The following is a 27869-nucleotide window of genomic DNA, read 5'->3' on the forward strand; positions in this document are numbered from 1 at the left end:
TGGCGTGGGTCTTCCCGCGGACATGGTGCAGGATCCGCAGGGGCGGCTGGTGGCGGAGCTGCTGCTGCGGGCGGGGACGGACCATATAGTCTGCCTCTGCTCCCGCGCCTTCGTTGAGTGAGTAGCTGCTTCGCCTCCGGCACCGGGCCAGTGAGCCGCGCCGCGTGTTCGCATCCCCCCGTGGCCAGGGGAGTTTTCTGCTGGGGAGGTGCGGGAAGGGCCGTGCTACTGCGGCCTTAAGCAGGGGGCGTGCCCAAAAGGGCCCTTATAGGTCGCGTTCTTATAGAACCGGTTCCTGTGGGGGGTTTTGCCAGAGCGGCGAGGCTCAGCGTGGGCCAGCGGCAGGAGCGGTCCCGCCGATTGGAACCCTCACCGTATTGTTCTCGGCTGGGCCTCCCTCCCTCTCTCCTTCCCTGGCTCCCTCCCTCTCTCCTTCCCTGGCTCCCTCCCTCTCTCCTTCCCTGGCTCCCTCCCTCTCTCCTTCCCTGGCTCCCTCCCTCTCTCCTTCCCTGCCTCCCTCCCTGCTGCGGCCCCCGGCCTCTTCACTTTTCCTCAAACGGGCGCGGACGGACCCGGAGCGGGGAGGAGGAGCCCGTGGGCTTTCTGTCGCCGACGCGTTTTGGGAGAAGAGGTTGTGACAGATGTCGGAGCTGCTGATGTTAAGCGCGCTCAGTGCTTAGCCAAGGCACTCGCAGAGATGAGGTGGCTGAAGCATTTGGAGTTTTGGACTGAGCATGCTAAATTCCATTCGATTGCACAGAATGTTTTGCGGGCCAGAAGTTTAGTTGCCGGGTATTGTGTGTAGCGGTAACACTTTCTGAACGTCTCTCGTGTAGACTTTGCACACCGGGCTTTGAAGTGCTGCTTGCCTTTTCCCTGGGTTTCTTTGCTTGTTATGTTTAAAATCACAGAACAGCCCAGGTGGAAAAGGACCTCAAAAAACCACCTGGGCTAGAATTCTGTGGGAAAGGGAGCCCAGACACAGATATCTAGTACCTTGTCCAGTCACATCTTGAAACCTCCAGCAATGGGGACTCTTACGACATTCCTGGAGAGATTGTTCCGCTGAATTACTGCTTTTACTGTAAAAAAAATATTGTTACAGTGATAACCTTCTGTATCAATGTCTCTCTTCATTTTTACAGAGATCGAAAATTATATAAGCTGGGCTTAAAAGGATTTTATATCAAAGGTGACAATGACAGTACAGGTAAGGTATTAAAATGTACTGTGGAATATGATGTGCAGTTAAAGTGAGTTATGTGTGTCTGTGTAAGGTACAGTAGGACTGTATAACTGCTAATCCATAGTTATGTTCCTATTTCTGGCTTTTCCATACTTTACAGGGATGGATGTAAATAATGACTTAGCACTTGAAAAACTTTCAACTTACCACACTCTTGATTTGGAAGTTTCTGTCAAACCACATGCTTATTTCTGTTTTCATACTTAACAGCACACATCATATCCACCTGGTGCACACAGCAGATTAGCTCACAAGTGCCTGATGTGCTCTCAAATCATAATTTCAACTTCCCTAGCTCTAAGTTAATTATATTATGGAGGTTCTTCAAATCCTAAATGTTTGCCTGGGAGTAATACTGTGCTGCTTCCTCTACTGCAGCCTAGCATGTTAGCTGTTACTGGTTAATCTGCTGGGCCAGAAGATGGGAGAAAGGATGATTTGCACGTATTATGAGGAGGACTAGAGGAGTAAGTCCTCCCTCTGCTTGTTTGTATATTAATAATCATGGTGCATACTCTGGCAAATTCAACAGCAGTTGCTTGCTCCATTCTCCCAAATTCCCCACACATGCCTGCCTTAACATTATTCTTTTGGTATGTGGGTTTTCCATTGCTGTCTTGCTAGCCCCAACACCATATAATAGCTTGGTTTGAAAGGAAGGAGTCTGAAGAGAAAGGAATCTCCATAGAAGCTGAAAAGGAATAGTACAAATTAGATGGAGGCAAGGTAAATAGAGTGAAGAAGGAGAATGTGAACCATGGTTTTGTTAGTATTTGACTGAATTGTAGTAAGATTCATCAGTTAAAAACAGAAGACTCGTGCTGTGTGATGATTTGGCAGTATGTAAATCCTGACCAAAAAAAGAAATCTTAATTTTTTTGGTATTGTCAACTGTCTCAAGAGCTTTTGTACTTCATCAGTTTCATCCATAATACAGTTCCTACTTTCTCAGTGGTTTTTGTAATTTAATATACGTATGTTGCTTAAAAATGTCATGAACGTGCAAGCGGTGCTTTGATAGTTGATCTGTTATTTCTGAGATAATTACATTCTGTAGTTCACACATGACATTTTTGTAAAATCATACTATCTTTGCTGGTATGTTTTTGAAAGACGTGACAAAACCAGCCATTTTTTTGTATTAAGATACATCTGATAGATGCCAAAAGAACTCCTGTAAAGAATTATCTTTTCCTAATACTAACTTTCCTGTTATTTGCTGGGCGTTACTGTAGTTTGCTCTGAGTTCTTGAGGTGGATGATTGTGTTGGGTTGACCTCAAGCACCCACATCCTCTGTCCCAGTTTTTTTTATTGTTGAGCATCACATTACGTGGTGTTGACTATCACTTCAACAGTCCCAGCTGTGTCTTCCTGATCTGTCCTCACTGAGGAGGGCGCAGTGAGGAGAAGAGGAAGTTATGATGCTGTGCAAGCCCTGTTCAGCAGTAGCAAAGACATTGGTGTGTTATCCACACAATGTTTTAGCTACAGATACAAAATGTGGTGCTGTAAGATCTGATACAAGGGAAGTTAACTCTGGCACAGCCAGATCCAGTGCAGTGGTTTCATTGTCAAAGTTAGATTTTGGTTCCTGCTGACAGTTGTGTGGAAAATAAAATGCTTATGACAAAAGTTTCAAATGGGAAAGGAGGCTTATGAGGCAGTTCTGCTAATATCTGTAGGCCTTACTGTTGCACTGAGGTGTTAGAACTATATTATATTCTCTTGATACAATTTGTTCACAGGGGATGAACAAGCATCTGAGGAGGAGAACTATTGCCCTAATGTGACATTAAAGGTGGATGCTAATCATGCTCTCGAGCTGGAAGAAGTTGAACTGGACTCAGAGGCCGAGCTTATGAAGAGCATGGGGTTGCCTCTTCAGTTTGGTGGGCAGTCAGCTCACAGGAACTTTGTGGTAACTCTTTATTTGCTGCATTTATTTTGCTTATTTTGTGCTTCCAGGTGGAGGGTCATGTCTGTTTCTCAGGTATTTTTGAGATTGCAGTTCATGGAATTGTACCCAAACTGGCTTTAAGTTGCCTATAGTTGTATCAGCATACTGTACCATGGTCTCTGCAATTTGCAGAATCCATCTGTCAGTTTGACTAAACAGGGTCAGGCCATACTGTGTGCTTCCATATCTATATTCTTCGTGTTACTAGAGAGAGATGGTTTAAAATACCCATGGTAATGGTGTCACTGCATCAGGACAACTAGTATGCTTCAATCTGAGTATGTGTGTTCACAGTGTCCACTTTAACCATTTAGCTTTAGACACTAATAAAAAAAGCTAGCTTCTCAGATTCCCCCTTGCCAGCTGATAAAGCCAGGCTCTTCCAAAGGGAAGGAGTGAGGCTTGGGTACTCTGGCTCCCATAGGGAACAAATGGGCTTTAGAGGAAGACAGAAGTTTTTCGTAGATGAGGAAAAGACAGTGGGATACCCACGTTGTATGCTTTATGGAATACAGGCCTCCTTGGCAATGAGAGAGTACTTTTGTGGAGAGCACTCTGTGGTTCTGACCTGATTAATTTGTAAATAAATAGGAAGAGCTTGCACGTGGTTTTAATTGATGGCATGTAAATAGACCTTATGGACATCCAACTTCAAGCCCAGAGTTTTTGTTCCTGTGTAGTAATACTGCAAATAAGTTGAATGAGAAAATGAATGCTTTTAGTAGATTGTTACTAAGCATTGTGCTTTGCATTGTGTATATTAACAAGACATTGAGGGATGTGGATGAAAGATTAATGCCAGTTCTTTGAAGACATTGAGGGATGTGGATGAAAGATTAATGCCAGTTCTCTGAACCTAATTTGTTTATAGTCCAGTTTCTGCATTTGTCAATGTAGCAGGACTACAGATTGCAGCTGATGGGACATTTGAAGTAATGTCTGTGTATTTGCATTCTTTTGACCACATGAGTTGTAGTCCCTCATCACTGCTGCCTTTTTACTTACCAAACTTAATTTGGCAGTTTACAAAAAAAAATTGGCAGCCTTACCTAATTGAAAAACTTAATTTTCTTGGATATTTTTATCTGTAAGCACAGGAAGCCCCACTGGAACAAATGGAATTGTATTTGATGAAACCAAGAAGTTACTTGGGTGTTTCCTTTCAGTAACTAGATGACTGTACTAGTCTGAGTTTGTTATAACAAGGGAAATGGTTGTATTGCACAAATGAAAGGACCACCTGTTTGGAGAGGGGTCTATATCCTTGTGTTTCTGTTAACCAACTCGGAGATCAGTATGAGATGGGGAGAATGTTACATCTCTCTTTTAGATCAATATCTTCAGACATAGAGAGATGCATCTACAGGTTTTGCAGAGCTTATGAGTATAAAGTGTTGCATTTTCATTTAAAGCACCCAACGATAGTGAGGATTTAATGTTCTATTAGGCTGAGTGGTATATGGTCACTAATAAAACACCTGAACAGTGTTTACTGGCCAGGCAGATACCAGGTGACAGTAAGGGTCAGCCTCCGTGCCCCCCTAAAACAGATCCTTGGTGTTGCTGAGATACTGTCTTACTGTTGAACTCAACCCAGTAACCTCTCAATTCCTGACCAATCTCTATTTAGTATTTGACAGTGTTTCATGTTGATATCTCTCCTGAATACTTGAGCTACTAATGACTTCACTCTCTGCAGCCCCACTTCTGTCTGTAATTCTGTCTTTTTGTGTGTTATATGTCTTTCTGTAGGCTTTCTCACTCCTCTTTCCCTCAGCTTCCTCAGAAATTTCAGCCAAGGTTATTCAGTGGGGCCCTGTCAGACCCATAAACCCTGCAACCTTTTGTGGGGAGAAAGCTAACAGCAGGGTTGCAGTGAGAGGGAATGTTACAGTGGAAAAGAAATGTGCTGGGACAGAGAGCAAGAAAAGGCTGCATATGTGTTGTAGTCTCAAAGTATGTTTTTTCCATTATATTTTAGGCAAGAGCAAATTATAAAAAGAGAAGTAACATGAAGGTTATGAAGAAGAAAAATAATAAGAAAAAAGAGTTACAGGAAAAACATGAGGATAAAGTGAGTGAGGAATGCCAGGATCGAGCTTGTGATGATCATACCCAGTCTGTTTCTGGAGAGTTGGCCCAAGCTACAGAGCAGTGTGAGAAGGGCAGCAAACCTCAGGTTGTAAGTGAAGGGAACTGTGAAAGTTCAGAAAGTCTTGCAAATGAGACTTTACATGGTGGACTTCAAGAAAAATGGGAGAAATATTGGAGTGAGTACGGAGAGGGCCTTCTTTGGCAAAGTTGGCTTGAGAAGCATCAAGAGGACTCATCGTCTGAGGTCACCACAACATCTGAGCCTTGGAATAGTCCAGACAGCAGGGAAGAGTGGGAGCAGCATTATAGCCAACTGTACTGGTATTACTGGGAACAGTTTCAGTACTGGACAAACCAAGGATGGACTACTGAGAGCTCACACAGTGACATGGTGGATGCTAATGGGGTTACCCAGGAGATGGGTAGTTTGGGAAAAATGGACTTGGTTAGCCCAGGGACTGAACACGGTGAAGCGCTGAGCTTAGAGCTGTCTCCCACTAACACCAGAAGTGAGGAAACACACCCTTCAAGTGCTGAGTCCCACAGTGAAATAATCTCTGGGATGTGTAATTTAAATCTCAATTTGGAAGAAGTGGAGCAGAGCAGTGCAACTCTAACAGTATCCCACCAAAGTCCTCAAGAGTGCAGTTCATCTGACAGTGAAAGCCAGGAGGAGCCCTGCGATGGAGGAACCAGGAAAAGGGATGCATCTTGTCAAAATAAAAGTATTAACCAGTCAGGTAATACTTGATTCTGTTTCCTTCCTTCTGCTTCTCTGGATGCTCTCTCTCTAACCTCTATATTGAATGTGTTCTTCAGGCAGAAGTGATTTTAACAGAACATGTACTTCGTGTACAACAGAAAGTGGTGAGAGACTACTATCAGTGCATATTTATTTATTTAGCTTGGTATTGGTGTTGCACCTGTGTCATTCAGCTGATGTGTCTTTTCTCACTGATAGTCTAAAATGAATGAAAACTCAGGTTCGTGTTCTCATTATTCTGACAAATTTTAAGGAGATCTTTTTGAGAAAAAAAAATTAGTTCTGCAGTTCTGGGATTGGGGAGGTGGGGTTTGCCTTCTGTCTAAAAATACCATACTTGAAAACAACCTCTTGCTTTGTTGTATTACTGTAAAACAGATATCTTCTAGAGGTCCTTTCCAGCATTAAGTAATCAATTAGGTGGTGAGATGCAGTTATCTTTACAACCACAAATTCACATGTTCATAGCTAGCGCTAGGAAGTGCAAGACAGGGTATGTATAGTAGTATGTATATGTATGTATGTATAGTAGTATGATGAAAACTGGTGGCTGTGTCTTGCACTGCTGGAGGAGCGTCTGCAAGGGAGGTACATGATTGGGCTGGAGACTTTATTGCCAAAGAGTTCAACGTGCAGAGAATAGAGAGCCATCTCATTTGCCTGCCAGTTGTTCCTGTCAGCACTGGCTGTAAGCAGCAGTGTAAAATCTTCTTGACTGGTATTTTTTTCCTGCTGAAGAGGAGGGATGAAGCATGTGACTTCAGTGTCAGAAGCTTGTGACTCTATTTTAGGAGGGGAAACCTTAGAGTCTGCCACTAGTGAGTTTTTAAGGAAGGAAGAAGCACGTGCAGTCCCATCTTGATCCTACAGTAGAGTTGGAATGGGAGAAGTGAAAAGAAAAATCTCCTTTCTAACAAGAATCCTGTCTTATTAAATGTGTGTGAATATCTTTGCATAGCTAATGAAATGGAAACAAAATTTGCACACAAGGAAGAGACTGGTTTGAATTTGTACCTTGTAGGCATGTAATTTTTCTTGGAGAGCTGAGATAATTTGAAGTTGGTCTTGCTTAAGGTTATTAACTATACAGTGTAACTAATACTAGAGTCTTGTATTTGTATGTTATCTCTCGAAGACAGGTAGAGAGATGTGTGTTTGACACTTGTGCCTTATTGTCAGATTCAGGTATGTACCTAACTGTAGCTGCAGATGTACTTTGAGAACAGGAAGATAAGGAGTTGATTTATGCAAAAGGAAAGTATGATCTCATCTGTCTTTTTTAGTTTCACAGGGGTCGTGTAGCTTGAATTCAAATAGCAAAAAACAGTTGCTGCTTCACGACCAAGATGAAGATGAGGATGAAGAGCCTCCTGAGTACAGACATGCCAAAGTCAAGAGAAGGCAAGTCATGAATTTATATGAGCTTTTTTGTCAAGAAGCCCAGGTCCAGAAGCCTTGGTTTATAGCAGCTATTTGTTTGACATGATGAGTTAAAACTTCAGTACAAAACCACATAATCTTCCATTACTGCTTATCACTTTACCTGACAACAAGCAGCGGATATTTCTTCTTTTTCATTGCTTTATGAAAACAATGTGTGGCCTTGATGACTCTGCAAGGTGCCCGAACTGTTCTTGTGTCACTGAATAGTGTATAATACAGTAAATAATTTTTATTGTTTAACTGAATGTTATGCTGCCAGTACAGTGCTCTGTGCTTTGGCAATCTATAGAACAGCTAATACCTGCATTGTCGCAGTCTTTTTCTTTCATGTCTAAAAATTTGTAGCCTCAAATGAGGGGATGATTCTTCCTCTCTTAATAAATTTACAATCTCAAAGGTGAAGGGATGGATGGAGTTATTATCTGCTAATGAAATAGCTTTGGTTTTGTTCTAATATTTTTGCTGTTGCCATGACATTAATAATATAAATAACAGATGATGAAGGTAATGTGGAAATAGAATGAACAAAGACTGTTTTAATCTGTTCTGTGTAAGGCTTGATATTAAATATTTTAAGGGGTTATTCAAAACAGTTGCAATATTATAACCCCAATAGAAGTACATATGTCTCTAGAATTGAGTGAAAAAAAAACCCCAAGTATGTGCTCCTGCATATGAACAGGCTGATGTTGACTGCCTTACTTGGTTTCAGCAGTGTGTGGAAGAACTTGCTGAAGCCCACATTTAAATGTTTTCAATGTGTGAGTTTCTTAGTGTATGTCTGTAAAACAAGAGTGGTTTTTACAGTAAGTAATTCTTGTCACCTGCGTGTTTTTTCCTAGCCATGAACTGGATATGGATGAGAACCCAGTGGAAGATCCTGAGGAAACCTGCTCTGTTTTGGGTTTCAAGCGTGGCACAGGACAAAAGTAATTGTCTATGAGAAGCTTGGGGATTTCTTTATAGCAAATCAGCTTTCTAGTTATTACTCAAAAGGACCATTCATCTCCATTCCCATTTTGTTAAACTTTTGAAGATGATTCTCAAAGTTAGTCATTTGCCTTAGTAAAACTGTCATCCTTTGGCTAGAAAGAGAGAGATGCAAAGTTACAGAGATTTACTAAAAAAGAGGAGAAGTGCTTTGAAACAGAAGTGTAACTCATAAAGTAATTGCAGTTGTGTAAATGTTAAACAGCTGGTCACCTACTCAAATTAGAAGTTAAAGGCTCTGGTGATGAATGATCCTCTCTTTTGGAGTCCTGTGAGCTTAGATCATAATGTATAGCTGTTTCATATTGGAATGGGATTGCTTTACAGTACTAAAATGTTACTCTACTAATAAAGTGTCCCAAAGGTGTTTACCAGTGAAATTTTTGTTGATGTGACCTAAAGATATGGTGGTCAGATAGAAGTAGCCCCCCAGGGCACAGGTGCGCTGTGGCTTAGCTCTAGTGCTTTTGCAAGGTGCAAATTCTTTGGTACATATACGTTTCAAAGCAGAGTGGTTTTTGTAGTTTACAGTTTCTCATCTACTTTGTAAAAATTATTTAAGTGAATTACCCATATTTCTTTTTTTTCTTATTCTTATTTGTAATTGTATTTGCCAGGAGACAAAAGTAGCTGGTTTGGGTGTTCTTTTCAGCCACCATAAAGATTTTTTTTCTCCTAATCAAGATACTTTTTCAATTCCTGTTCTTCAGAGCAGTCTGGGAAACTGCTTCCACCTAAAATTAGACACCTATTAGAATGAAAATTTAAAATTAAAAATCTAAAACCAATTTGGGAATACATCAAATAGAAATATTTAAAAGCTTTAATGAAGGTTCATTATTTTGCAGCTTCATCTAGTGACATTAAGAGTGGAACGAAAGTCTCATAAAGAAATCATTTAGTCTAATTCATTTTCTATACATACCAGCATTCACTTTAAAGCTTCCAGAGTGAAAATAAATCAACTAAGTCTTTTGGTTTTTTTCTTCCTTTTAATTGCAGGTATGGTGGAATTCCAGATTTCACCCACCGAAGTGTGCAGTATTTGGAGAAAAAAGCAAAACTCAAGTCCAGGTTCTTGGATATGCGTAAACCAAGGAAGAGCAAAAACACACACATCTTCTTTACAGAGGAATCTGAAGTGTCTTGCAAAAAAAATAAGACTTTGAAGAAGGTAGGTTTCATTGTTAGTGTTGCTGTAAATCATAGATTTAGATTTATCTACTCCCTTAGCTGTTGTTGAATTATGAAAATGAAAAAAAAAATAATTGCCTGGAGTAACTGGCAGTTTTAAAGTGTCAGTCCACTGCTCTTTATTCTTCTTATTTAAACTTTTTTTCCTGCTTAGATGAAGAGTAGTTAGGTCAGGGTGGACATGAAAAGGTGTTGGTGGACTCTTGTCAGTCTGTAGAGGACTGTGAGCTTAATTGGCAAAGTCATAGAATCATAGAATGGTAGAGGTTGGAAGGGACCTTTAGAGATCATCTAGTGCAACCCCCCTGCAGAAGCAGGTCCACCTAGATCAGGTCGCATAGGAACATGTCCAGGTGGGTCTTGAAGACCTCCAAGGAAGGAGACTCCACAATCCTTCTGGGCAGCCTGTGCCTGTGGTCCCTCACAGTGAAATAGTTTTTTCTTATGTTTAAGTGGAACTTTTTGTGTTCCAGCTTCATCCCACTGTGTCCAGTTCTGGGCTCCTCAGCTCAAGAGGGACAGAGAACTTCTGGAGAGAGTCCAGTGCAGGGCCACCAAGATGATCAGGGGACTGGAACATCTTTCATATGAGGAAAGGCTGTAGGAACTGGGGCTGTTTAGTCTGGAGAAGAGGAGATTGAGGGGGGATCTTATTAACATTTATAAATATCTAAATGGTGGATGTCGGGAGGTTGGGACATCCCTTTTTTCTACTATAGTAGTTAGCAACAGGACAAGGGGTAATGGGATGAAGCTGGAACACAAAAAGTTCCACTTAAATATAAGAAAAAACTATTTCACTGTGAGGGTGACAGAGCACTGGCACAGGCTGCCCAGAGGAGTTGTGAACGTCATTCCTAACATCTGGGTGCGTCATTCCTTTGGAGATGTGTGTAGGTTTCTATATTTATGAAATGTATCTCTGATTTTAAAATACATGTGAGGGCATTTGTTAGTGCTTGAGTTTCAGCAACAGGAAAAAAATGTTTGTTCAGGTTAGAGTATTTCATGTAATTCCATGTTCTTAGTAATTTGTATCAATGTTTTTATTTACACCTTGATAACTTTATAACTTTTTTTTAAACTCAAAAATGTTAGTAATGAATAGAAAAGCTTGTTCACTGTAGATTGTTTTTCAGTTTAGTCTCTTTAAAAATCCATTACCTAAGATTTTCAGTGTTACTTTGCCTTCTGGGATGCTTTGTCATCTCTTAACTTCCAAGTGCAAACAATAATCTTCTGGTGGTGACTGCACATGTTGTATTGAATCCAAGCCCACTGCTATGATTTTTAATCAATGGCTTGACCATTGCCATCTTGTACCCAAGGCCAGTGTAGCTCAAAGGCAACTGTAATCGTGTGAGGAGAAAAGAAGTTATAAATGTCCCCTGGCTTTCTGATAAGAGGCTGCCCCAGACCTAGTGCTGCTCAGAAGAGCTATAACTTACATGTGAGCATCCATGTGTGCCTTTGAAGAGTTTAGACCAGTGTCTGCACGTTGGTTAGGATGTAATGTTGAGCTCTAAACTGTGCAGCAGAACCCTTTAGCACATGTAGTATTTGCCACATCTTGGAGATGAGACAGGTAATGTATAAGGGTAATTTTACCTGTTTATGCTAACCGTAAAGATAAATGTCCTAGGTTTGACTGGAATAGGGTTCATTTTCACCAGATGCTGGCATTCTTTCGCTGCTGTTAAGGCTGTTTGTTCTCTCCTTGTGCTGTTCTATTAAATTGTCCATATATCAGCCCACAAGATGTTACCTCTTCCTCTTAATTCTTCTCAACGTCACGCTGAGGTGAGGAGGAGCGAGTGAGCAGCTGCATGGTTTAGGTTTAAACCATGACGACTGGGAAAAACTTCTCTGAATGCAGACCCAAGAAAAGATAGTTAATTAAAAATTAGTGATCTTAGTCTCCTGTGCAGTGTCAGGTCTGACTATTTATATTTCAGATACTACTTGAGAATTATTTGCTGCATTTGTATGTCAATTTTGTGGAGTTTTTCTTTTACAAGTAGCTAGTATCTAGTACCCAAAGACAATTTGTTTCCAAATGTTGTATACCATTCTATGATTCTATGAAGCACAGGTAAGGACCTCCTGAGTGTTTTGTCTCTGGATATTGTACTTCTTTTCAAACTGCGTGTGGTAGAGAGCGCATGCATGGCGGGTACTTTGGAATCATAAGGCTTTTAAACTGTGCTCCTGGTGGCTGGTTAAGAGCACCTCTAACTGTTTGTGATATTTTACAATTGCAGGTGGAAGAATTTTTAAAGCGAGTTAATGAACCTGGGCAGAAAGCAACATCCCAGGCAGCCTCCCCTCAGGGTACGACGAGGGCACCGTCTGTGAGCAGCAGTGACCCGGAGGATCGGGACAGCATTACTGTGACACCCAACACTGAGAGCCAAGAGCCACTCTCCTCCAGCATGACCATCACGGCGCCTGGAAGGAGTAAGGGTGAGGAGGAAGCAGAGGAGGCGGTAGCAAGTGGCCCAGATGGACAGAGTGCAGAGAGACTGGAAAGTGGCTGTGGGCGGCAGCTGCTCCCTCTGGATATTCCCGACTACCTTCAGGCAGAGGCAGAGGATGTCAGCCAAGGTACATCAGTTTCCTGCAAACTGGAAGTGAGTCAGCAGCAGACTTCATTCTGCCTTCCCAAATTACAGCGTTGTGTGGGATTTATTTATTCTGTTTAGTCAAAGGGACGGAGTAGGCCCCAAGGGGTAATGAGGCCAATTCAGAGCTGTGTGAGTGGAAATAGCCTATTCCTGGAGCACCAAAATCCCAGCTCTTGTCTTCAGTATTAGTAGTATTTCTTTAAACAGTCATTATTGATCCTAGACATGATCCGACAGGTCTCAAATTCACACCCTTTTTGCCCTATAAGAATGAGGGTGATTAATGTCAGGTAGATACAGAGACCGTCAAGTTTTGAGCTCAGATGCACGTTGTTGAACTTTAGGGAACACATTAAAATTGTTTTCTACGGAGGGGAAGAAAAAGGTCTATATTACAAACTTTTCCATGTAACACTTTAAACAAAGGAAACCAGGATTATTTATGTTTCTACATATAGTTTAGTCCTTTCTACAGTACTTCAGTTATGTTAAATTTCTACTGTAAAACTTGTCTAGATTGATTCTCACTTCTTATCTATATAAGGGCATTAAATTGGTCTATGATCCCCATGTTTACTCACCATGTAGAGGTTATTGCCATCAAAGATGATGACAAGCCTATTAAGGTTTTTAAGTAATGGGTGAAGTGTTAGAATTTTTAGGACTGTGACCAATACAAGTCAGGTAAGTCTTTCCTTGAAATGTAGGATATTATTTCTTTAACCTAAACCACTAAGCTGTACAATTTAGCAAACAATAATAGAGGACATTTAACAGTATTGTTGAATGTGAGTATCTTGTATGTTTACTCTCACTTGCCCATGGATGGTATTCCTAGCATACAAGAACAGTGATTGTTAGCTTTGACAGTGTCTTCCAGCTGTAGATGAAAAAATTACCGCCAAGAAGAAGGGGGGAAAAAGGAGAAAAAGGAATAAAATTGCACTGAGAGCTATACCTGCTGAGATTGCTGCTGATCCAGAGCTGGCCAAGTACTGGGCCCAACGCTACCGCCTGTTCTCTCGATTTGATGAGGGAATTAAACTAGACAGAGGTATGTTTAGTACAATATGTTGACTTGGTGGTATATGATGTAGCCAAACCTTGCAGTTTATTACTGATTTTCTTAAAAGAGGAGCACTACTGAGTGTGCATTTGTGCCTCTGGATAAATTCCATCCCCTTGCAGGCAGGTGAACAGAAATATTGGACTTCAGGAGAGCTCTTAGCATGGGACATACCCATTTGCATTAGTCTTGATATTTGATGAAGAACATACTGTACCTAAATTATATTTGGTCAGTACTTTTTCAGAAACCCTGACATTTTTCTATATCCATATTTTATAAAATATTAACGTGAAACTTCCAAGTATGATGATGGATCTGGGTTTGTTCTGACTTTCAGTAATCACTTTCAAAGTTATTTTTTTTTCACGTTTACCTGGAAATCGCTTCCAAATCTTAAATTTATATGTAAAGGAGGAATTAGAGCTACTGCTTTTTTGAATCTTGGGATTGTTGGTTTTGTAATCTTTTCACTTCTAATGCTCACCCACATAAACACGTAGTTTATTTGAAAGACCAGACATTGCCATAAAGAAAATAAATATGTTGAATAAGAGATAATATATGTCTGGTTTCATTTACTGTGGAGTATAATCATAATGTATACTGTTTCTTCTATCTGTCTTGGTGGATTTATCCTTGATAAGCCAGAATCCTCAGCATTGTATTTCAACAAAGCATTTACCAGGATTCAGGCATAACTGTTTGCTTCAATTAGTCTTTGTTTGTTTAGCTAGGCTGACTGGAATCTGTAGTCTTCAGAGTTTATATTTCCTGGTCAGATGTGCTAAGCCAAAATTGTTGATATTAGCACTAAACCTTCAGTTGTGTGTTGGAGGTGGCTTGGTTGATTGGTTGTTTTCTATGTAGAGTGACCTTTGAAATAAGAGGCTAAAATACACTTCTTCCCTTTTGTTTGCAGAGGGTTGGTTTTCTGTGACTCCTGAGAAAATAGCCGAGCATATCGCCGTCCGTGTTAGTCAGTCGTTTGACTGTGATATCATAGTGGATGCTTTCTGTGGGGTTGGAGGAAATGCTATTCAGTTTGCACTGACCTCAAAAAGAGGTAAGGAATATGTGTATAGCACATTATTTTGTTCCTTCGATCTTTTCCCCTGAAAATTTGGGTGTGCACTGAGTTTGCTGATTTTTACCTTTTTTTTTCCCATGCTTCTGAAGCAAGAGAAGCTCTTTTGCTTCATCGTGCTGACAACATGAGCTTTTTGCTTTTAAGGAGGACCTATAAAACTGCTTTTCTTGTTTAAGTCGGGGTTGGATTTCTGTTGTACTAGTCAGTTATTTTTACATGGTACAGTAATTAGTGTGTCTCTGAAGATTGCTGGTAAAGGCTGAGTTCTATTTGAAGTGCCAACCTGCAGAGACACCACAAAGCTGTCGCTTTTCCCAGTTGTCACACCAAGTCTGTGTACTCAAAAGCAGGTTAAGTGCAAATAGTACGTGAAGCACTTGAATGGGATCACCTGCAGGTGCAGCAGAACCAAATATGGAAAAGTGGTGGTAACAATATCAGTCTAAGTTCCTGTTCCCAGCTGATGAAATAGCAGTGAAAGTGCTTTCTGTGAAAACATCAACTACTTGATATTCCTCTGCTCATCAAACACCGGTAAAATACCAGCTCATCTAACACTCACAAGATAAATGGTAGTTTCTATTGCATTAAATTTGATAGGCTGTGATCCATTCTGTATTTCTATATTTCATTTAGCTTTTTGTATTCTCGTGCTAAATTTTTATTTCTATGATGCTGTACTGCCCTTGATTCACCTCTCTTGGCTGTCTTGGGTGAGTTTAAAAAAAACCTCAATTTTCAGTACAACGTGATCAGCCACAGATAAATGTTTAACAAAGGAGAAGAATAAGTTTCTAATCAATGCTGTTCAAGCTGTTGGGCTCTTGCAGAGAATGAAGCAAGTAGGACTTCCTCCCTGTCAAGCAGACAGCCTTACCTGTCCAATAGTTGACCTGACATGGAGTCTTGTTGTGGTAGTAGATGTAGTCTACTGTGTCCAGTTTTGGGCTCCCCATTCAAGAAGGTCAGAGAACTTCTCAAGAGACGCCAGCAGAGGGCTACCAAGATGATCAGGGGACTGGAACATTTCTTGTATATGGAAAGGCTTTGAGACCTGGGACTGTTTAGCCTGGAGACGGGATTATCTTATCAACACTTAGAAGTACCTAAAGGGCAGATGTGTAGAGGTTGAGGTGAGTCTTTTTTCTGTAGCACCCAGTGACAGGACAAGGGATAACAGACAAAAGCTGGAAGACATAAGTTCCACTTGAACACAAGGAAAACCTTGTTTCCTGTGAGAGTGAGGGATCCCTTGCACAAGCTGCCTAGACATGTTGTGAAGTCTCCTCCTCTGGAAGTTTTCCAACCTGCCTGAACACATTCCTGTGTGACCTGATCAAGATGAACCTACTTTAGCAGGGAGGTTGGACTGGATGATCTCTAGAGGTCCCTTCCAACCCCTAACATCATGTGATTCTGTGATCCTGGATTACCAAAAGATAAAGCTTCCTAATTTTGTGTCAGTAGCTTAGCCTTCCCAGTCTTTTTTGCATGGCTTCCCTTGCTGGTTTGTAATTGCAGCGGTTCTGTAGTTGGTGGGAACTGCTGCTGCCATGCAAGGGCAGGTCCTTCCCCTCTGAGCACCTGTAGTTTCATGTCTACCGTGACCAACAAAACTGAAGTAGTCACTCACCGCACAACACTAGGTTATAGATGTGACTTGTGTCTGGTGGCTGCAGAATAACACCTTTCTTCTGAAACATGTGCGTGGCGGTTGGGTGGTATTTGCCGTTCATGCTGACCTGTGCATTTGCTCCGGCCTGTCCGCAGTGATCGCCATTGACATTGATCCTGAGAAGCTGCGCCTGGCACATAACAACGCAGAGGTGTACGGCGTGGCAGACCGTATCGAGTTCGTGTGCGGGGACTTCATGGTGCTGGCTGCTGACCTGCGAGCAGACGTCGTGTTCCTCAGCCCACCCTGGGGAGGGCCCGACTATGCCACTGCCGAAATCTTCAACATCCAAACCATGATCTGCCCGGATGGATATCCTTCCCTAGTTAAGCCTTGTTGTGGTTTTTGGTTGTTTACAAGCAGTTTGCACTCTGTCTCTTGTCCTCCCTCTCTTGACACGGGCTTTACATGTTCCATTGCCTGACTGTGGGGTGACATGACCAGCAACTGAAGCCTCAGATGTGCCTCATTTGTTTAGTCGTGTCCTCACGCCCCTACCCGAACCCTGGCTATATGATTTTAAGCACCTAAAATTAAGTATTTTTATTATAGCTTTTCTTTTTTAAATACCAATCATAAAGAGATATTGTTAAAAATCCTTTAGACAATTATAGTAGCTTCTTAAGTGAAAGAATTAATGTTGACAGAAGTTGAACTCCTTTTAAAAAGGAGTTTAAAAGGAGTTTTGAACTCTAACAAAAGAATACAAGGGAGTTAAACTTCTTTTTTGAAAGTACCTTGGAGTAATCAAATAACCCTGAGAGGTATGTGTGTATATATAGTCTTACGAGCTATGACTTTGTCATTAATTCCGCTTTTTAATTGAGCCGTAAAAGGTATATCTTATTTAAATATCTTAAACCATTGTCATTTGTAGCACCTGTCTATGACTTTGGAAATCACAGAAGAGTGCAAGCAAAATATTAACCCTTTACATTAATGTATAACATTCCATACTAACTTACTAACAGTAGTATTAAGTACTTATTCATCTGGGAAGGTATTAGCAAAATAGTTTCATCAAATGTAAACTCTAGTGAGTTTCCTCCCCGCCCTGCCCCCCAAAATAATCTCAATTAGTTCCTTCTTGGCTAAAACGTAGTCATATTTGTAAGAGTAAGGAGGTCTTGTATGCATGTGTTGAGAGGAATTGTACAAAATGGGTTAAAAAAACCAGTATCAAACCAATGTACCAGCTGTAACCTACATTCAAGTGTCTCAAATACTTCTCTGCAGCGCAGTTAGATTTTTCTTAAAGTGACAGGGAGTGTTCTACCTTCTGGATCAATAATGGTGAAACAGAGTTTCTGCATTTAGACAATACTAATTCTTGCATTTGTGGAAGAGTATCCAGCTCACACACCCAGAAGACTTAACTGTAATTTTGTTGCATAACTGAATTTGGGACACACTTTCAAAATGAAAGAATATAAAGCAACTTCACCTTCTTGTTTTTTCCTTTACCGGCTTTTACATTTGAAATTTTCAGGCTCTCCAAGAAGATTACCAACAATATTGTGTATTTTCTGCCTCGGAATGCTGACATTGACCAGGTGCGTGACTGGGTAAAGGCTTGGTAATTACAGAAAGCTCAGCTAGCTTAAAACTTCAAGTCTGTTCAGCTGAATGTGAGGTGGTTTTTTACTTGTTTTAAGTTTGAAACTTAAGTGATTTCTGTGTTGACAGTAGTTGTGATATATTTAGAAATAGGAGTAGTAGATTATTTCTGTGATTTTAATACCATTCCTTCATAAAGCCACAGATCTGAGGTTCTCACAGAAGCCAGTAGATTCTTCAGTGCCAGACAGATGCATCACTAGAAACAAAAGAGACTTCTACTATTCTGATGGTAAAAGATTTTATTATCTGACAAATTACTGAGTCCTAAACTTTGCTGGCTTTCAGTTTATTAAGGAGTTGCAGGAAATCCCTGTACAGCCTGCAGTCACTACTGTCACCAATTAGCAGCTCAGAGGCAGATGTGATGCCACTAGAGGGTGGTACTGATGCTTCCACACAAGTAGGTGGGTCCATATGGGCTGCTTGCATTGCAGTGATTAGATAGTTAAATGCATCACTGACTTGAAAAACACACCAAAACGTGTTTCTCTGCCCTGAGGTTTTTATGCATTGGAGGTTTTTGGTTTGTTTTTAAAGTAATTAGATGACTGTAACAATTCCCCTGAGTGTCTGGTTTAGTTTCCTCTGTGTATTTTCTATGTTAATTACGTCTCATAGCTTTTTGCAAAGAGGAGCAGTGGCATGTTCTCCTCACCTCTAGCATGCTGCAGAACTTCCCAGGATTACTTCCCGCTTTTCCAAAAGCTGTGTCTGGCTTAAAACAGGCAAGGTCTCGAGCCACGTAATGGCTTGCAGAATTGTTGGTGACAAACAGCTGGCATGAGAAACAGGCTGCAGTTCACATGGCCCGAGTACCACAGCACGCTCTGAGCTCACACTGTGTGAGCACATGACCATTTGTACAACAGGTGGTGGTTCACTTGTGTTTTGCATTTCAGGCTGGCGAAATGTCAAAGTGGCTTATGAATCTTTGAATGGGGACCTTAATTTTAGGTAGAGTTTCTCTAGTTTCAGCTTCTAACCACTCCATTTTATCAAATGTTTCATTCTCATGATGAAGAATGGCCTTACCATATTTCTGCTTTGCTCATGAGTGCTTTTTTTCTGGACTTATTAAATGGGCAAGGTATTCTTACTTTCCAACAAAAGCATCTAAGAGTACTGTCCACAGGCCTGCGCCTCTTCCTGCAGAATTGCTCAGCACCTTGATGTGGTTGGGTTAGGTGACTTGCTGCCTCTATGTTTTGGTCTGATTGGCTCTGAAGGTTGATGTGTGCTAACTGTTCCTTGAGGTACTTCTGCTGGTTTGCCTTTGCAGAGACGACGTTGGCTCCTCTTGCCTTTCTCTATGGATTGTGCCAGTATAAGGGAAAAAAAAAACCCTTAAGGTTGATGATCTGAGAACAGGGAAAGAGAACATGAATCTAGCCCATTGTTTAGGGACACGTAGTCTTAATCCTGTGTGGACAGAGATGTGTCAAATGTGACCTTGGTGGATACTCTGCTGCATAGGAGACTGGTTAAAACAGTTTGGGTGCCATCATCTCTGGCTGAGGGAAGTTTCAGAATTTACTGCCACTACATTTCTAGGGCTGTGCATCTCCAGGAAAAAAAAAAAAATGTAATTGAAGTTCCTTAATGGTTAGTGTGGGCAGTTGTCTTCTAGGTTTTGTTCATGGTTTTGCCCACAGTTCTCATCCATCTTATTTTCTCATGGACCAGATATGGTGGCTTCTGCTGCAACAGCTGTCTTGGCAAGGGCCTGTGGACACCCCTGCTAGGGTGTAGCGTTGCAGCTAAGCTTGTGAATGTCATCCATAAACTCTAGGGACCTACTAAAACTGGATGAAGTAAATCTTAGAACATTTTTTGCAGGAGATTAATACCTAAAAACTGAGTAATTTGAATAAGGTAATGCTTGAATAGAAACTCAAAAACCTAAGTTTATTTTGTGATACCATTGCTCAGGCGTACAAGACTTGCCTCTTCCGTGTCCTCAAAAACCACCTGTATGTTCGTACACATATAGAAGGCTTTCAGAGATCACTTGCTCCTAGAATTAGTGATATACCATGCTCAACATACTATAAGGTAGCAGTTCTTAAAACCTAAGTACTCTTCCTTTTGTCTCTTGCTGACTGACTTGAATCTACAACCAAGGTGTGCTTATGTCCTTTGTCAATTAAAATTGATTTAAGCTGACTTAATTGCTATTGCAAACCTCCATGGAGATGTTTACACTGCCTGTAAGCCAGTGCATCAGTGCAAGTTTGTTTGTTTGACCATGGATCTTGAGTGAAAATGGAAATAAATGCTCAGCAGTTAGAAGCAAGCTTACAAGAAAAATGCTGTTTAACCTTTGGTTAAGGTGATGCAAGTTTAGTGGGAAATATGTGCTGCTTTTCACAGTTAGGTAACTAACATAGAATAGGAATTGTGCTGCTGGTGTGAAAACAGATGGTAGCTGACCTTGACCTAGCCGTCTCCGAGGTCTTGGTGTTCATTGCTTTAGTGGTAGACAGATGTCCAGCCTTCTTCCACATGGTTTTATTGAAAAAACAGTGCTTATTATGTCTGTGGGCACAACCTTTTCTCTGTAGAGTTAATCTTGTAGAGAGGGATAGGCATCTTTGAATTGACTTTGAAAATTTGCCAAACTTAGATGGAAGAAAAACGAACTTTTGTACTTCTGCCTCAAGAGGGAGCAGCAAGCCAGGGGAATACAGTGGTTAGATTTACAAGAAATGTGAAACATCTCCCTTAATTCCATCAAATCTTCTTGTTTACAAGCATATACCTGTTGCAAAATTTGTAATGTAAGCAGGTCCATTTTTGGGGGGATATCTCCTTTTCACCTCGTTGCAGAAGACATACTCAGCTACATAAGATACCAAATCATGCCTTCCCAAGTGTTCACACACTAACATAGTGATGCTCCTGACTCTTCTTGTAAGCCCTGTCAGTGCTGCTGTTGAGATTTTGTTCTCTGCTGGTGGAGTTGGGCTTGGAGATGGCTTCTCCCAATACACTGATGAGCCTAAAATGTTGCTGACATGGTGTGTTGTGAAACAGATTATCGCATCAGCATCTTTACCAGCATAGCCAAGTTTATTGAGGCATCAGGAGTTTATTACTTACCCGACCATGGATGGATAACTGTTCAGATACTATATTGTGCCTCAGTGATTATCTTAGACTTCATTGTTATTTGAAAGCAATCATATTGTACAAGTGTAGAGATTGTGGTTTAATGCAGAAACAGCTTTTTATCTTTTAGCGAGAAGACAATCTATTATATCTATTTACTGTGGAATTTAAGTCTTTCTGACTCTTACCTGCTGGAAATGTTGTGTACTTGGTATGTCAGGCACAGATTAGTGCAAGTTGTAATTTTGGACTGTGTGTTAGTATATCAAAACAGCGGGATAATTGAGGCCAGTTTTCAGATAACAGGTCAATCTTTATGACCCTTACAGCAGAGCAAATAAATCCATTAGAATAATGTAGATCTACTCTTAAAACAGAATATAAGTTAAGTGATTCTGAGAATAAAATGTCTGATTAGTATATAACTTGAGAGCTGTCTTTGAGTTAGAGAAGTTTGGTCTGTCCAGGGTTCAGCCTGTGACAATGCAATTTGAGAAAGCGTTGCCAGTGTCCAGAAGCTTTTCTTGCTGTGTAGGTGAATTGAAGCTTAAACATAGATCCCTAGAACGGATAGGGCACTGTGGCTCTGCTCGGAGTGTTACAGTCACCATGTTTTGAAGTCACATTATAGATCTTATTAACTTGCTCCACAGTCTTTACACTACCAGGCTGCTTGGTGGAGTGGAGGATGAGAAAAGATCTAATTTTTAAAAAAAATAAGTGTCAAGAACTTGTCAAAAAAAAGAGACTGAAAAAGCAGCCCTTCTTCAATATTTCAGTATACTTCGTAGTCAAATGTTAATGTAGTTCAAGTTTCATTTATTGAAAGCAATGCCTATTCCTGTTAGAGTTGCTATTGAACTTCTGCAAAACATTCCCTCTTTCAGCCAGCTATTTTTGGCCCTTACAATAGTTATAGGTAACACAGAGAGAGGAGCAATGCTGCTTTTTGGGTAATATATATGAAATCTTTTTTGGTTTTTAACCATGTTTGTGTTGTATTCCTTCATCAAACCATATATGAAGTTTTACACTTAATATTAAGTTTTGAAGTAAATTCTTAACCACGTCTATGATTAAGGGAACTGTTAATTGTCTGTTGCTCACTGTGTCAAATTCTGAAATGGGCTGTCAAATTTACAAACTCACATCTCAGTCCTTAGTAAAAGATAAAGCCAGAAGATAACCACAGCATACACCAAGTCAGAGGGGCACTCGTAGACTTCAGGCTTCCTAAAGCTCATAACGCTTGAACACAGCATTGTAGTTTGCCCACCACAACTTTAAAAAAATAAAGATTATTTCTGGCCTGTCAAAGGGTGACAGCCCCTTTGTGGGAGTGGTGTCATTCACCTGGAGATCTGTACCCTGTGAAAAATATGGCCATGAGAGCATTTTGTTATATTAGGATTAAAGAATACCATCACTTATTTGTTTTCCAAGTGGGTTGGTTAGCCTTTGGGTTGGTTGTGGGGGGAGGAAGTTCCTCTTTTTACTTGTTGTATAAAGTGAAATGAATCACAGTGTCCTTGTGTGACTGCTTATCAAGCCAAAAAGCTTGTCTTTCTCATACCCGAGAGAAGTTGGTTGGATGGGGAAAAAATGATGATAAACTTCTTATCCACAGTTACCTTAGTTGGTGGCTGGAACAGATAGGAAATTACTAAAGGAATTTCAGTATGATAAAAAGGAACTCAAAAGGCCAGCAGGAAAGCCTTCAAGCTCAAAAATACACTTGAACAATATAAGGCTAGTTTGCACCTTAAGCAAATTGTTCTCCAGAAGTTATCTCCCAGGTTCATTTCCCTTTTCATATTTCTTTTCTGATTTCTCCTGTTTTTAATCTTGAGACCAAACCTGCTGTCTACTTTTTTTAGTGCTGTGTGACTGTGTCTGTAGCTGTGGGTTATTTCCACCAACAGTCACTGAACTGAAGGAGGAAGTAACCAGGTGTGAGGGGTGCAGGGAAGTCTTAAATGGAGCTGCATCCTTTACCTCTGCCTGGGGAGGCATGTGGCTTGTGCAAAATTTACCCAGCACAGCAAAGGAGGCAAAATCTGTCTGCATGATTATGTGGGTCTGGGCTGGAGAACAAACCAGGGTGAGGAGAGTTGCCAGCACAGTTGCATTTGCACGGAAAAGTGCAAAATAAACAAATTTTGAACTAGTCCAGTTTTTAAAAGAAACTAGTAAGCCTTTCCGAACTCACTGTTGTAGTTAACTGCAAAAGCAAGAGATGTGTGTCAGCGTTCCTAAAAATAGGTGAGCAGCTTTTGTTTTTCTTTAAGCATCGTTCCTCAGCCTGCTGTTATTTTTAGAGGGCATCCCTCCACTAAGCTGGCACCTTTCTGAAGCTCGGTGTGTGGCAGCTTTCCCTCGTTAAGCTGTCAGGGTTGATTGAACTCTTCTGAGGAAAACTTGGCAACTCCTGTGTAATTAAATTTGCAACCTCCAGCAGTTTATAAATAAGCATTGTCACAGACGATTTGTGTGTCCTGCCTCTGAGTATTGGGTTGGGAGAGTTGAGGAGCATGTGGTGCGGGATCCATCCCTACGGAGCTTAAAACCCTGTGCTTATTTAATTCTTGTTACGTTTGAGTTTAACAAATACTTTCAGTAGTCATTTTAGATTAGTCTTAAGTATCCTTGAGGTCAGGGGAGATTCTCCTCTCCCTCTACTCTGCCCAGGTAAGATCAAATCTTGAGTACCGTGTCCAGTTTGGGGCTCCGCAGTTCAAGAGACAGGGAACTTCTGGAGAGAGGTCATCAGAGGGCTACAGAGGTGATGAGACTGTGGAACATCTCTCTTAGGAGGAAAGGCTGTGAGACTTGGGACTGTTTAGCTTGGAGAAGACTGAGAGGGGATCTTATCAACACTTCCAAGTACCTAAAGGGTGGATGTGTAGAGGTTGGGGTGAGTCTTTTTTTCTGTAGTGCCTCGTGGCAGGACAAGGGGTAACAGGCACAAGCTGGAACACAGGAAGTTCCACTTAAAGAGAAGCTTCATTCCTGTGAGAGTGAGGGACCCCTGATGCAGGCTGCACAGAGAGGTTATGGAATCTCCTTCTCTAGAGGTTTTCAAAACCCACCTGGACATGTTCCTATGTGATCTGATCAGGTGAACCTGCTTTGGCAGGGGAGTTGGACTGGATCATCTCTAAAGGTCCCTTCCGACCTCTGTCATTGTGTGTGATTCTGTTATCTTCGATTTAACACTTAGAGACTAGACACGTGTGTAACTTCTTGCCTGTGTTAGTGATGAAGCATTTCACTTTGCTTTGTTCTCCAAGAGAAATACCAAGTAAACACTTGTGTTTAATATCAGTGTATTAGTCATACTTAGAATACACTAGTGACATAGCTTGTGTCCTGAAAGCAAGAGTATGTAACCCCAAGACAGTAATTTCAGTATTCTTATATTAAGTTGACTAATCCAGTTAATATTCCAGAATACTTAAACAACATTTGCTATAAAGTGCAAAGCTTCTAATGCTTTTTGGAAGGGAGATTCCAGTTTTTGTTCACAATAAATTAAAAGTACAAACTTAAAATCTGCCTAGGAAAAAAAATACATATTGCCCAACAACATTAACTGCTTTTAGGATTTCAAGTAATAAATGATAAGTTGTATGATTAACATTCTTGATCACTTGCCAATGTCAGATTCTTGTGCTATTTATAAGCTAGACAGCTTCTGCTTTTTTACTCAAGTGGCAGGTTCCTCTGTGATAAGAACGTGGAGAATTTTTTTTTCCCCTATTGCCACTAAATTGAAGGACAAAAAAACCACTCATACTTTTTTCTGCATCAACAAAAAATGAAAGGGAAGAGAAAAAAACAAAACAAAGGAGAAGAGTAAAGGCTTGATTCAGATAAGTGGTCATTTTCTGGGCAAGTCAATCAGGGTTCAGAGTATAATTTAGATTAATCTGTTATTTCCACCTAATAGTAGGCTGGGTTTTTTACTTACAGTAAAATAGAGGAAGTTCAGTATGTTTATATTTAAACCTGTGCTACAGAGTCAAGTCTCAAAGGAGTTTAGAAGAGTTGCTAATGCAACCTGAACTTGTAAGTTTCGACCACTAACATCACAGACTTCTCTGTTTAACCATCAGTTAACCAATCTTAAACCTGCAGTAGATTTTAAAATCTATTGCAGGCAATGTAGACCCTGATCACTTTTATGACTGCCTGGGAAGTTTCCCTGCATAGGAAATTATAGTAGTAGTTTTCCTGGAGCACAGAGAAGAACTGGCGGTGGAGCAGGGCCTCCCAACACAGCAGAGGTCCTCTGGATTCATGGTGAGGGGAGAAAAGCAGTCCACGCTGTTTTGATGTCCTTATCCTTCTTACAGCTGTCATCCCTCCAAGAGGTAGTACTAGGTATCATGAGGAGGAAGTGGAGAGGAGAGTGTATTGCATGTTCCAGTCCAAAATGCAAAGTCCGCTGCACAACTCTTTGTCTGTAATCATTGAGGATTAAAGGTGTGTACTGGACTCAGCGGAGCATGAACAGTGACATTTTCACTCCAGTGATCATAAACATGAGAGATGCAATGGGTGCTGCCCCATGGGCTCACCCTGCCTGCAGGTACTCATCTGCCCTCAGCCTTACCCTCAGCACCGCCCCAGACTCCAGTGCACACAAACAGCTGCTGCTTCTTCTTGTTGCTATTGCAATATCAAAGAAAAGGTAACTGTATTTTGTGAGCTTCTCTGCCTGTTTGGGGTTCTTGTTTAGGTTATTTCCCACACACACACACACACACACACACAAACACTCCTTGGTGCAACCTTTATGCTTCATAATCCCAGGATTTGGTTTTACTCTTCCCCCAAAACGTGGGATTTTGACACCTTCAAAGTACAGTTTAAAGCTTACTTTTTTCTGCTACTGAGTGTCTCAAATGCCAGGTACTCAGCAAACCAGTGTCTAGCATCTCTGCCTTAGCACAGCATATGAAATGACAATTGTATCTCTTATTCTGGAGTCCTGGCTTTGGGGTGCAGGTGATTTTTCAATGACAAGCCACAAACCACTTCTGTGAGTAAAAGGAGACACTGAAAAAGAGCCAGAGGCATTAGGTGACAGGAAATGCTGTCACCAATATTAAGAGACCCAAAGATGTGTTTTATGTGATTTTTCATGAGACTACAAGGTTTGGGGTTTTGCCTGTTGTCCCGTGCATTGATTTGCTGCTTCTTTTTTGTTTTTCAGGTGGCTTCTTTAGCAGGGCCAGGAGGGAAAGTTGAAATAGAACAAAATTTTCTCAATAACAAACTGAAGACAATAACAGCTTATTTTGGTGATCTAATAAGACATGACATCTCTTGAACTCAGCCTGGATTCTTCCAAACCCAGCCTCCCTGACTGCTGCTATGCTTCAGCTTTTGTGCAGCTGGCTGGTCAAAAATGACTTAAAGCCATTTTCCACTTTGATTTTCTGTTTACAGAAATTTGTTCTGTTTATTGCTACTGTCAATAAATGTTTTATAATTATTTTGACAAAATTGTAAGCATAAAAGAGCTGTGACTGTAGGAAAAAAGGTCTTTATAAAATTCAGTCTTGCAAGGTTCAAGTCCAGTTGAAGAGGAGATGAGGATTTCCTTGCAACTCTCACGTGTGCCACTTTTATACTCACTCTGGTTTTGAGCATTCAGAACGTCAAAAACGGTTGCCTGAAATCTGCTCAAAAACTCAAGTGTGTCAATAACTGCTGTCTGTGCTTCAGAAACTAAAGCATCTTAACACTATTCTATGATGAGGAGCAATGAGAAGTTGGGTCCTGCACTTGGACCGCAGCCCCATTCAGCTCTACAGGCTTGGGGTGGAGGGGCTTGAGAGTTGTGTTGTGGAAAAGGACCTGGGGGTGTTAATCGACAGCTGCCTGAACGTGAGCCAGCATTGTGCCCAGGTGGCCAAGAGGCCAAGGGCATCCTGTGTTGGATCAGAAATAGTGTGACCAGCAGGACCAAGGAAGTGACTGGGCCCCTTGCTACAAAAAGGACATTGAAGTGCTGGAGCATGTCCAGAGACAAGCAACAAAAGTAGTGAAGGGTCTGGAGAACAAGTTGATGAGGAGCAGCTGAGGGAGCTGGAGATGTTTAGCCTGGAGAAGAGGAGGCTGAGAGGAGACATGATCATTCTCTACAACTACCTGAAAGGAGGCTGTAGTGAGGTAGGGGTCGATCTCTTTTCTCCAGTAATGAATGGGCTCAAGTTGCACCAGGGGAGGTTTAGATTGGGAAGAACTTTTTCACCAAGAGAGTTATTAAGCATTGGAATGGTCTGTCCAGGGAGATGGTGGAGTCGCCATCCCTAGAGATATCCAAAAGATGCATAGATGAGGTGCTGGGGAATATGGTTTTGTTTAGTGATGGGCCTGGCAGTGTGAGGTTAGTGGTTGGACTCAATGATCTTAAAGCTCTTCCAACCATTATGCCTCTATGATACATACTCTTTTTGATAACCTACTTTAGCAGGGTGGTTGGACTAGATGATCTCTAGAGGTCCCTTCAAGCCCTTACCATTCTGTGATTCTGTGTGTGATCAGGTGGATATGTACAGTCAGTTATAGCAGGTAGAGGGTAACTCCAGTTCACCTCTGGCTTATACTCGATGGGAAGCCTTCTAAGCTTTTCTTTGGAAGATGAAGGTCCACATGTTTCTTTCAGTTAGTACTCCAGCCTGTTGCACCACAGGGGGAGAGCAGGGCATGTTTGTGGCTGCTGGCCAGGCTCTGCTCTTTGGGATTCGTTACTGATTTTGTTTCTTCCATCCTTGCCAGCCAATCTTCATTACAAAGATATTTTGAAGAAAGCTAACTTGGAGATTTCTCTAACTGACTGCAGGGGTACATGTCCCTCCTTTCATTGAGGCCTTTTGGGTTCTTGCACAGGCTTCAGGGAGGGCAGAGGGAGCTCAGCTCTCTGGAGTGAGGACTCTCTCTTGGCATTTGCCAGCCAAGAGTAGCTTTTGAGCACTTCAAGCAGAAG

At 41.2% G+C, this 27869-nt stretch overlaps 1 protein-coding gene across 3 annotated transcripts; it reads left to right on the plus strand.

Moving 5' to 3' along the window:
* On the plus strand, positions 1-26301 carry TGS1 (trimethylguanosine synthase 1). 3 transcript variants are annotated; one of them, XM_061995179.1, is made up of 13 exons: positions 1-117; positions 1146-1210; positions 2994-3166; positions 5187-6039; positions 7346-7463; positions 8348-8434; positions 9498-9669; positions 11951-12319; positions 13184-13367; positions 14302-14445; positions 16240-16456; positions 17619-17697; positions 26091-26301. In XM_061995179.1, exons 1-13 carry the CDS (start codon positions 23-25, stop codon positions 26205-26207), a joined length of 2673 nt encoding a protein of 890 aa, XP_061851163.1. In that variant the 5' UTR covers positions 1-22; the 3' UTR covers positions 26208-26301. The 3 variants fall into 3 exon arrangements, with proteins under 3 accessions (XP_061851163.1, XP_061851165.1, XP_061851166.1); XM_061995181.1 differs by having other exon boundaries at positions 11951-12293; positions 13194-13367; XM_061995182.1 differs by lacking the exon at positions 26091-26301 and adding an exon at positions 17901-18071.
* Positions 26302-27869: the final 1568 nt, after the last annotated feature.

This window comes from Colius striatus, chromosome 4 (genome assembly GCF_028858725.1).
Source record: "Colius striatus isolate bColStr4 chromosome 4, bColStr4.1.hap1, whole genome shotgun sequence".
NCBI classification, from domain to species: domain Eukaryota; kingdom Metazoa; phylum Chordata; class Aves; order Coliiformes; family Coliidae; genus Colius; species Colius striatus.